General features: G+C 47.3%; 1 protein-coding gene across 1 annotated transcript; it reads left to right on the plus strand.

Annotated features, from left to right (window-relative positions):
- Nucleotides 1–9,379: 9,379 nt before the first annotated feature.
- Nucleotides 9,380–11,785, plus strand: LOC308288925 (ankyrin repeat and LEM domain-containing protein 2-like; the record flags this gene model as incomplete). The annotated part of the gene is made up of 1 exon (XM_080730399.1): nucleotides 9,380–11,785. The coding sequence occupies one exon, from the start codon at nucleotides 9,380–9,382 to the stop codon at nucleotides 11,783–11,785; it is 2,406 nt and encodes an 801-aa protein (XP_080586525.1).
- Between the last annotated feature and the right edge of the window lie 892 nt (nucleotides 11,786–12,677).

The following is a 12,677-nucleotide window of genomic DNA, read 5'->3' on the forward strand; positions in this document are numbered from 1 at the left end:
GGGTAAACAGTTGGTTGCTAGGGTAAAACCATGGTTGCTAAGGTGGTTGCTAACGTACACTAACAGACCAGCAACAACAGACTGTTGCCACAGCAACATACACAAAGGTTTGTTGCGACCGTAAGGTCGCAGTTTAGTACCAGTAAGACTCCCTAATCGTTGGTCGCTTATCTCCACAAATATCACAACCTCCACCTCTCACGTCATACGGGTAGCCATAGTTACACCTGGAATGTTGAATCTCCATATATGGAGATAACCTACGCATCACACAAAGTCTGACCTCACCAGCCCATACTTGGGCATGGACGACTTATATCTCCATATACGGAGATGGCCATATATGGAGATACGATGACATCACAGAGTCCACAGCTGATGATGTGGCGTGATGTCATACAATACACAAACAAGCCCTATATAAAGGGGCAATTCTCACCAGGGAAGAGAGCATTGCCTGGAATGTTGAATCTCCATATATGGAGATAACCTACGCATCACACAAAGTCTGACCTCACCAGCCCATACTTGGGCATGGACGACTTATATCTCCATATACGGAGATGGCCATATATGGAGATACGATGACATCACAGAGTCCACAGCTGATGATGTGGCGTGATGTCATACAATAAACAAACAAGCCCTATATACTGATGCGATACGATGACATCACAGAGTCCACAGCTGATGATGTGGCGTGATGTCATACAATAAACAAACAAGCCCTATATACTGATGCGGAGATATGAGCAGGGCAAAGGTGTGACGTGTGACGTGTGACCGACCGACGGACGGCCGGTGGAGGTTTTCATTGCGACCGTCAGGGAGCAGTTTACTACCAGTAAGACTCCCTAATCGGGAGATAAGCGACCGTTGGTCGCTTATCTCCACAAATATCACAACCTCCACCTCTCACGTCATACGGGTAGCCATAGTTACACCTGGAATCTTGAATCTCCATATATGGAGATAACCTACGCATCACACAAAGTCTGACCTCACCAGCCCATACTTGGGCATGGACGACTTATATCTCCATATACGGAGTTGGCCATATATGGAGATACGATGACATCACAGAGTCCACAGCTGATGATGTGGCGTGATGTCATACAATAAACAAACAAGCCCTATATACTGATGCGATACGATGACATCACAGAGTCCACAGCTGATGATGTGGCGTGATGTCATACAATAAACAAACAAGCCCTATATACTGATGCGGAGATATGAGCAGGGCAAAGGTGTGACGTGTGACGTGTGACCGACCGACCGACCGACCGACGGACGGACCGACCGACGGACGGACGGCCGGTGGAGGTTTTCATAGTAAACTGCTCCCTGACGGTCGCAATTATCAAGACATACGGGCAGTTGACAGTTTGCCATAGTTACTCATTGAAGTTGAATCTCCATATATGGAGATAACCTACGCATCACACTAAGTCTGACCTCACCAGCCCATATTTGGGCATGAGCAACTTATGTCTCCATATATGGAGATATGATGACATCACACAGTCCTCAGCCGATGATGTGGCGTGATGTCATACAATACACAAACGAGCCCTACAGTATAAAGGGGCAATTCTTGCCAGGAAAGAAGCATTTCTTCGACTCAGACCTTATCGCCAGGGTTGGCTTTTAGCAGCTGTCGGTAGGACCATATATGGATTCTGTTAGTGTGGATCTCCTAACAGGGCATCATCTGGGATACAATCCCTTTTATGCCCATATATGGAGATCCCTAACAGAATCCCTTTCATGCCCATATATGGAGATCCCTAACAGCATCCCTTTTATGCCCATATATGGAGATCACTAACAGCTAACAGAATCCCTTTTATGCCCATATATGGAGATCCCTAACAGAATCCCTTTTATGCCCATATATGGAGATCCCTAACAGAATCCCTTTTATGCCCATATATGGAGATTCCTAACAGAATCCCTTTTATGCCCATATATGGAGATCCCTAACAGAATCCCTTTTATGCCCATATATGGAGATCCCTAACAGAATCCCTTTTATGCCCATATATGGAGATCCCTAACAGAATCCCTTGTATGCCCATATATGGAGATCCCTAACAGAATCCCTTTTATGCCCATATATGGAGATCCCTAACAGAATCCCTTTTATGCCCATATATTATGGAGAAATCCCTGCTCTGAGTATCTGACATCAGTGTGATGTCACCTGTTTATGCCCATATATGGAGATCCCTGCTCTGCGTATCTGGTTGCTATGGTAAACAGTTGGTTGCTAGGGTAAAAAAACATGGTTGCTATGGTAAACAGTTGGTTGCTAGGGTAAACAGTTGGTTGCTAGGGTAAAACCATGGTTGCTAAGGTGGTTGCTAACGTACACTAACAAACCAGCAACAACAGACTGTTGCCACAGCAACGTACACAAAGGTTTGTGTACACATGTGGTGTGATGTCATACTGATGCGGAGATATGAGCAGGGCAAAGGTGTGACGTGTGACGTGTGACCGACCGACGGACGGACGGCCGGTGGAGGTTTTCATTGCGACCGTAAGGTCGCAGTTTAGTATCAAAACCTCCACCGGCCGTCTGTCCGTCGGTCGGTCAGTCGGTCGGTCGGTCGGTCGGTCACACGTCACACGTCACAAACAAACAAGCCCTATATACTGATGCGATACGATGACATCACAGAGTCCACAGCTGATGATGTGGCGTGATGTCATACAATAAACAAACAAGCCCTATATACTGATGCGGAGATATGAGCAGGGCAAAGGTGTGACGTGTGACGTGTGTGTGACCGACCGACCGACCGACCGACGGACGGACCGACCGACGGACGGACGGCCGGTGGAGGTTTTCATAGTAAACTGCTCCCTGACGGTCGCAATTATCAAGACATACGGGCAGTTGACAGTTTGCCATAGTTACTCATTGAAGTTGAATCTCCATATATGGAGATAACCTACGCATCACACTAAGTCTGACCTCACCAGCCCATATTTGGGCATGAGCAACTTATGTCTCCATATATGGAGATATGATGACATCACACAGTCCTCAGCCGATGATGTGGCGTGATGTCATACAATACACAAACGAGCCCTACAGTATAAAGGGGCAATTCTTGCCAGGAAAGAAGCATTTCTTCGACTCAGACCTTATCGCCAGGGTTGGCTTTTAGCAGCTGTCGGTAGGACCATATATGGATTCTGTTAGTGTGGATCTCCTAACAGGGCATCATCTGGGATACAATCCCTTTTATGCCCATATATGGAGATCCCTAACAGAATCCCTTTCATGCCCATATATGGAGATCCCTAACAGAATCCCTTTTATGCCCATATATGGAGATCCCTAACAGCATCCCTTTTATGCCCATATATGGAGATCACTAACAGCTAACAGAATCCCTTTTATGCCCATATATGGAGATCCCTAACAGAATCCCTTTTATGCCCATATATGGAGATCCCTAACAGAATCCCTTTTATGCCCATATATGGAGATTCCTAACAGAATCCCTTTTATGCCCATATATGGAGATCCCTAACAGAATCCCTTTTATGCCCATATATGGAGATCCCTAACAGAATCCCTTTTATGCCCATATATGGAGATCCCTAACAGAATCCCTTGTATGCCCATATATGGAGATCCCTAACAGAATCCCTTTTATGCCCATATATGGAGATCCCTAACAGAATCCCTTTTATGCCCATATATTATGGAGAAATCCCTGCTCTGAGTATCTGACATCAGTGTGATGTCACCTGTTTATGCCCATATATGGAGATCCCTGCTCTGCGTATCTGGTTGCTATGGTAAACAGTTGGTTGCTAGGGTAAAAAAACATGGTTGCTATGGTAAACAGTTGGTTGCTAGGGTAAACAGTTGGTTGCTAGGGTAAAACCATGGTTGCTAAGGTGGTTGCTAACGTACACTAACAAACCAGCAACAACAGACTGTTGCCACAGCAACGTACACAAAGGTTTGTGTACACATGTGGTGTGATGTCATACTGATGCGGAGATATGAGCAGGGCAAAGGTGTGACGTGTGACGTGTGACCGACCGACGGACGGACGGCCGGTGGAGGTTTTCATTGCGACCGTAAGGTCGCAGTTTAGTATCAAAACCTCCACCGGCCGTCTGTCCGTCGGTCGGTCAGTCGGTCGGTCGGTCGGTCACACGTCACACGTCACACCTTTGCCCTGCTCATATCTCCGCATCAGTATGACATCACACCACATGTGTACACAAACCTTTGTGTACGTTGCTGTGGCAACAGTCTGTTGTTGCTGGTCTGTTAGTGTACGTTAGCAACCACCTTAGCAACCATGGTTTTACCCTAGCAACCAACTGTTTACCATAGCAACCATGTTTTTTTACCCTAGTCTCAATATATTGAATCCACTTTCACGATGTAAAGTCCAGTTCAACATTTCAAACACCAAAAATGGTAAAATACCAAACAATACAGGTTCTCAGGGTTCTTGAAGATCAAGAGTCTTGGTCAAATACTTCTGTTGGTTTCTGCACTGATCATTTATACAATTCAGCTGTGTTTGCTCGTGTCATCATGATGAGGTCATAAATCAGCCATGCCCAAATATAGATTTTACGGGTTTACATGCTTACTCAGTTATTCGTTATGTGAAAGTCCTATGACGTCTATGATATCTGACATCATCATACATACATTCCCTTTTATGCCCATAAATGGAGATCCCCTCTGTAGAACCAGCCACTGACATCACTGTAATGTCAGGGGAACCAAATCCCTTTTATGCCCATATATGGAGATCCCTGTGATGCCAGGGGAACCAAATCCCTTTTATGCCCATATATGGAGATATGGAGATCCCCGTGTTGCCAGGGTAACCAAATCCATTTTATGCCCATATATGGAGATCCCTGTGATGCCAGGGGAACCAAATCCCTTTTACGCCCATATATGGAGATCCCTTATGTCATCAATATTAAGCCCATATCTGTGAATATCTATGGGTACCAGATGTCTCCATATATGGTTAAATGGTCCAATATACATCACTGGCCAGAAGACCAAGAAATGGTGCAACCTCGCCCTTTGCTTTTCTCCCTTAGGCATCTTACTGGTAGGTAGTTTAATGAGGAATGCAGTATGGTGGTAGGTAGGTAGTTATGGCCTTTGATGTAAGATTTTCACTTTCTAGGATAGCTATATTTGCTATTCCCAGATGATGCCCTTTTAGGGTACCCCTCATGCCCATATATGGAGATCCCCAGGCTTTACTAATTAACATAAGTTTTATGCCCATATATGGAGATCATTGTCCCAATGTCATCAGATATATGGGCATAAATGGACACAGGCAAACTAGATGGGCTGTATGGATATCCAGATGTGTGATGTAAGTGTTTTATTCCAAATGTGGCACCCCACAGACATATTTCCAGAAACAAAATCCCTTTCATGCCCATATATGGAGATTTCTGATGTCATCAATCCCAGGCCCTGTAAAAAACATGGTTGCTATGGTAAACAGTTGGTTGCTAGGGTAAACAGTTGGTTGCTAGGGTAAGAAAACATGGTTGCTACGGTAAACAATTGGTTGCTAGGGTAAACAGTTGGTTGCTAGGGTAAAAAAAACATGGTTGCTGTGGTAAACAGTTGGTTGCTAGGGTAAACAGTTGGTTGCTAAGGTAAAAAACATGGTTGCTATGGTAAACAGTTGGTTAGTAGGGTAAACCTTCAATGATTTTGACATCTTGTTACTAATCTGTCGGTAGATAATGCCGGTCTTATATAAGGGTCATTTGTGTACGGTGTGATGTCATACTGATGTCAGCAGTGTGACAGGAGATAAGCGACCAACGGTCGCTTATCTCCCGATTAGGGAGTCTTACTGGTTGCGACCGTCAGGGAGCAGTTTACTATGAAAACCTCCACCGGCCGTCCGTCCGTCCGTCGGTCGGTCGGTCGGTCGGTCACACGTCACACGTCACACCTTTGCCCTGCTCATATCTCCGCATCAGTATATAGGGCTTGTTTGTTTATTGTATGACATCACGCCACATCATCAGCTGTGGACTCTGTGATGTCACCGTATCGCATCAGTATATAGGGCTTGTTTGTTTATTGTATGACATCACGCCACATCATCAGCTGTGGACTCTGTGATGTCATCGTATCTCCATATATGGCCATCTCCGTATATGGAGATATAAGTCGTCCATGCCCAAGTATGGGCTGGTGAGGTCAGACTTTGTGTGATGCGTAGGTTATCTCCATATATGGAGATTCAACATTCCAGGCAATGCTCTCTTCCCTGGTGAGAATTGCCCCTTTATATAGGGCTTGTTTGTGTATTGTATGACATCACGCCACATCATCAGCTGTGGACTCTGTAATGTCATCGTATCTCCATATATGGCCATCTCCGTATATGGAGATATAAGTCGTCCATGCCCAAGTATGGGCTGGTGAGGTCAGACTTTGTGTGATGCGTAGGTTATCTCCATATATGGAGATTCAACATTCCAGGTGTAACTATGGCTACCTGTATGACGTGAGAGGTGGAGGTTGTGATATTTGTGGAGATAAGCGACCAACGGTCGCTTATCTCCCGATTAGGGAGTCTTACTGGTAGTAAACTGCTCCCTGACGGTCGCAATCAAAACCTCCACCGGCCGTCCGTCGGTCGGTCGGTCGGTCGGTCACACGTCACACGTCACACCTTTGCCCTGCTCATATCTGGGCTCGTTTGTGTATTGTATGACATCACGCCACATCATCGGCTGAGGACTGTGTGATGTCATCATATCTCCATATATGGAGACATAAGTTGCTCATGCCCAAATATGGGCTGGTGAGGTCAGACTTAGTGTGATGCGTAGGTTATCTCCATATATGGAGATTCAACTTCAATGAGTAACCATGGCAAATCACACCGTACACAAATGACCCTTATATAAGACCGGCATTATCTACCGACAGCTGCTATAAGCCAACCCTGGCGATAAGGTCTGAGTCGAAGAAATGCTTCTTTCCTGGTATAAGACCGGCATTGTCTGTCGTACATTTCGGTCAATTCCAGTGGGGATGCCATTGAAAAGTTAATCTAGTTGTACAAAGTAATCAAAGAATGGGTTGACTGGTAGGCTGGTTGACTGCTTTATCTGTGGAGAGTGTATGTCACTGAGAGTCCTTTTATAGCGATTGAAATCATGATGAGGTCACGATGAGTCATCTATGCCCAAATATAGATTTCTAGGTCAGATGGCCCATGGAGTTTGTGATGTCAAACCTAGCAACCCAATATAAACAAACCTGATGTCAGACCTGAAGTATCCTTTTATACCCATATATGGAGATACAGAGATCTCCATATATGGGCATATTAGAAAGCCCATATATGGGCATATACGGATGACATCAGGGATATCCATATATGGGCATAAAAGGGACAAGGGCTTACAGTTAAGAGATCTCCATATATGGGCATATCAGAAAGCCCATATATGTTCATATACTGATGACATCAGGAATATCCATATATGGGCATAAAAGGGACAAGGACTTACAGTTAAGAGATCTCCGGGCATAAAGGGACAAGGACTGTTACAGTAGATATAGAGATGTTCATATATGGGCATAAATGAACAAGGACTGACAAACACTGAGATCTCCATATAACCTATGGGAATATAAGGGACGAGGACAATGCGTAGCATTGTGAGCTTGTAGACCTATTTTCTAAATATTGTTGTACATTAAAAACTTGAAATGGGTCGTTCTGCATAGTACTTGGGATTTGTTGATGTAAATGTTCACATAGAGTGTAATAATTGGTAAAACAAACTTTTGGCCTATTTGTGGAGATAAGCGACCAACGGTCGCTTATTGCGGCCGTAGGTCGCAGTTTAGTATCAAAACCTCCACCGGCCGATTAGACTCCCTAATCGGCCGGGACCGATTAGGGAGTCTTACTGGTGTACACATGTGGTGTGATGTCATACTGATGCGGAGATATGAGCAGGGCAAAGGTGTGACGTGTGACGTGTGACCGACCGACCGACCGACCGACTGACGGACGGCCGGTGGAGGTTTTGATACTAAACTGCGACCTGCGGCCGCAATTACATCTATAAAGATTCAAGACAGTTATGTAGAACCTGGTTCTGGCCCACATGGACATGAGACGCGAGCCCATGGGGACAGTCTTACAACCCAAATCGTTCCTCATTCTTCCTAAACACCTAGAACCTTCCCAGTACCACTTAAACCCTTTTCCCCCTGAGCGAGTGTCCCTCCAATGGCCTTTAGTGCCATAAACCCTTTTCCCCCTGAACGAGTGTCCCTCCAATGGCCTCTAGTGCCATAAACCCTTTTCCCCCTGAGCGAGTGTCCCTCCAATGGCCTCTAGTGCCATAAACCCTTTTCCCCCTGAACGAGTGGCCCTCCAATGGCCTCTAGTGCCATAAACCCTTTTCCCCCTGAACGAGTGTCCCTCCAATGGCCTCTAGTGCCATGGACACATCTGTGGCACTAGAGGCCATTGGAGGGACACTCGCTCAGGGGGAAAAGGGTTTAAGTGGTACTGGGAAGTCCCAGGTGTTTAGGAAGAATGAGGATCCATTTGGGTTGTAAGATATTCTTTCAAAGTTAACGTCAAACAGCAGGATGACCGCCACTGTTGTCTGCATGAACACCTTTGTAAAGCATGAGGGGGTGAATGGTAAATGGTGCATTTATATATAGCGCCAAGGCGCTTTACAGAGATTGTGCATTACATTCACCCATTCACACACACACACACACACACACACACACACACACACACACACACACACACACACACACACACACACACACACACACACACATATATTCATACAACGATGGCGGAGGAAACCATGCAAGGCAACCTGCTCACCGGAAGCAATTAGGGATTCAGAGTCTTTCTCAAGGACTCTTTGACACTAACTCTGGGGGAGCCCGGGATCGAACTGGGAACCCTTCCGGAACCTTCCATGTTCTAAGAAGGCAACTCTACCCCTGAGCCACTGCTGCCCCTGCCGAGGGGGTCACATGGTACAGCATCCAGACCTATCCATACTAGCATTACCCACTGTGTGATGATGTCATGGGTTTTATACGCATTATGATGATGTCATGAGTTTTATACCCATCATGATGATGTCACAGCCTTTGAATTGATGTATTCAGAGCCTTGTATAGAGTTCTGCCATTGCAGAGTCAGAGACAGTGTCGGTGACGTGGTTCTTGTACGCCGTAGATTTCACTTTTTCCCCATAGATTCCAATGCGTTCCGTAAACTTCCGGTTCAGCGCTTTGTCACTATTCGCCTTTATATGCGTATGTACAAGAAGTGCCATCATGGATGGCCGATGGGGCAGTTTCCAGTATGCTACACATCTCCCTATGTACAGCATGCTACGCTTGAAGTGCTTCATATCATCCTATGTGTCGTGGTTGTTGGACCCGGTCAACGAAAGCACCATGGATGGCATCGTCTCCAGACTGCAGACCATGACAGAAGAACGTTTGCGAGATTCCATGCTCGCGGCGGGACTCAAATGCGGCCCGGTGACTTCAAGCACGCGAGGCACTTATGAGAAGACGCTGGCGCGAGCTCTCATGCGGAGAGAGAGCGTCGCATTTGATGGACCTGAGAGGGGAAACGGCCTCGACGAGGAAGAGCCTTCAACAGGACTTTTAGAGGAGGCTCGTGATCCGAGACTGAATTTAAGCCAGTCAGGGGAGGAGACTGAGGGAGGAGAAAGCACCGCAGCGATGTGTACAGATGGAGAGAGGCCAAGAGAGTCAACATCGGTCTTTTATGGTGTTTGCCCTCAGAGACAGGAGGAGGACACTTCAGCAGAAGAGGAAAAGGCTCACGTCTTTGAGGATCAGAAGACGGCCCTTAAAGTCATGGCAGCGATGAAAGGGGCTCGGCTCAAAGCCTTCCCCACGTGCCAGGAAGCGGAGGCATTTTCCAAAGGGACCAACAGGCCCACCGTGCTGGAGCCGGGGACGTTGTCGCACGCGAGCGCGGAGAAGGCCAACGAGTTCCCCAGCCCACGAACCCAGGACCTCACGGGCAAGCTGAGAAGAGCCGTGGAGCAGGGCGACCAGGACGGATTCGTGAAGCTGGTGTGGGAGAACCCCCGCTACCTGATAGGCTCCGGAGACAACCCCACCGCCGTGCACCTCGGCTGCCACTACAACGTCCTCCATGTGGCGGCCAAAGGTGACCGTCCGGGGATCGTCCGTGCGCTCCTGGACACGCTGAGCGAACCGCAGTTCATGGGACGCATGTATCCCGGCGACCGGGAATCCGTTCTCCGCCGGCGCATTCGCTATGTCGTGGACCTGTACCTCAACACGCCGGACGCGATGAACAACGACACGCCTCTACACCTCGCCTGCAAGTTTGGATGCCCGGAGGTAGTTGACTTGCTGTGTTCCCATCCTGCCATGGACACGCAACCGAGGAACAAGTACGGACAAAGGCCCCGCGATGTGATCTGCGAGAGGGGAAACCACACACCGGAGACAAGGGAACAGATCAGAGAATACCTTGAGGACCGGTGCTACCTGCACCTGCTGAGAGCCTCAGACAACACTGTGCGGCCTGTGATTATGTTGACACGTTCACCCGGAAGCCAGCTAAAGCAGGATTTCCTCTCTCTGGATTTCGGACGGGAAGGGCATCCGCTCGATCCCAGCCTGGCATTGAGAGCGTACGTGGGACCTCTTTCTCCTTCAAAAGCAGAGGAGTTCTATAGGCTATGGACGAATCCACCAAGGAACAAGGCAGGGAAGCCGAAGGCAAAGGATTTCCGCGCCGTCCTCAAAACGGACCCCGACAGGGGGATGGAGAGCGTGGGGAGGGAGATGGCACGCGAGATGGGCCACCGCTGGGCAGAACACTGGCACTTCCTGGACTGTTTTATTGACTTGTCGACCGAGGAAGGACTGGACAGGCTGGAGGGCTACCTGGAGGAGAGGGACAAGAGTGTGGCTCGCCAGAACACCAGGGACGTTGCTCTGATACCTGCTTCAACAAGCCGCAAAGGACATTTATCATCTTCCACAACAAACTGCTCTGTGCCTCCATTGTGTGATTTGCTACAACTCTTTGAGAATCTCTCAATCTCACCAGACAACCAAGAGAAGGCAGACGGTCCTGCCAGCATTGAAAGAGAAGCAGTTCTATCATCCACAACAGACGGCTCTGTGCCTCCATTGTGTGATCTGCTACAACAGCTTGGAAATCTCTCAGTCTCACCGGACAGCCAAGAGAAGGCCAACGGGACCAAAGACAACCTGGCTACCTCTGGCCGTGAAAGAGAAGTAGGTCTGGATTTGGAAGACCATTGCCGGCCTTCCAAATCCAGACCCTCTCCTCTCGCCCAAGAAGGTATTGATTTGGCCTCTGGCCTCCGGGCAGCGCGGGGGATGAGGAGCAGTGAGGAACAACAGAAGCAGACAGAAGATGAGGACGACCACGACGACGTGTCCAGCACCTCTTCAGAGGAATATCTGACTGCCGACGAGGATTATCACTGCAGCGAGCATGAGAGAGAAGACAGGGAGGGCTCGAGCGAGATCACGCCCCTCGTACCGGAAGCCAGAGTGTTGTTCCTGGGGGGAGGGGATTCCCCCAGCAGGCTGGACCGCCAGGTTCTGTCGGCGCTGGAGAACGTCCAGGTGGATGCGGAGAGATACCCACTCATCACCAAGTGGAGGAACCTTGTCCAGGCGTATCCGTCCACGTGAAGACGTGGCCGGACATGTCCCTTACAGAGAAACAATGTCAAAAGGACTATTTTCTATCGATTTCTCCCCATGGGAAACTTGAATTCATGGATACATCTGGCTTTGTGTGTATGTAGTATTTGATTTGATATTATTAAGGATCCCCATTAGCTGTTGCCGTAGCAGCCAGCTAGTCTTCCTGGGGTCCACACATAAAAAAACATACAAGATTTTTGAAGCGGTGGAAACCGCTTCCAATGAATGGCTTTGTGTGTATCACGCCCATATATGGTCATTTCAGTCCAGAATGAACAGGTTTTTTCAAAAACAGAATGTCCGTTACCTCCAATGAATGGCTTTGTGTGTATCACGCCCATATATGGTCATTTCAGTCCAGAATGAACAGGTTTTTTCAAAAACAGAATGTCCGTTACCTTATGTCCATATATGGTCACTCCAGGCCAGAATGAACAGGTTTTTCCTGTCCCGTACGTGTAAAATATCAGTCCAGAATGAATAGGCTTTTTCAAATATGCAATAGGTCTCACTTATTGCATAGGTCTCACCTATTGCATTGGATTGGTGAAGCTTCACATGACAATTCAACCCTATAGGTAATAGCATGGTTTATACTAAATAATTATTAACTTTGCTATAGTCAGCATGGAGAGGAACATCTACAATTTGATCTTCTCATCAAATGACTTGGTTTCATGTGCTATTGGAGGTTTTATCTGTCCACCGCTTCACTTCGAACCGAGGTTCGTCTTGTTACAGTTACAAATGCAATATTATTAAAAGTCAGTACTCAAATAAGATAGATGAAGTTACATTTTTGAAGCGGTGGAAACCGCTTCCAATGAATGGCTTTGTGTGTATCACGCCCATATATGGTCATTTCAGTCCAGAATGA

This window comes from Nannobrachium achirus (genome assembly GCF_963921795.1).
Source record: "Nannobrachium achirus genome assembly, chromosome: 7".
NCBI lineage: Eukaryota > Metazoa > Chordata > Actinopteri > Myctophiformes > Myctophidae > Nannobrachium > Nannobrachium achirus.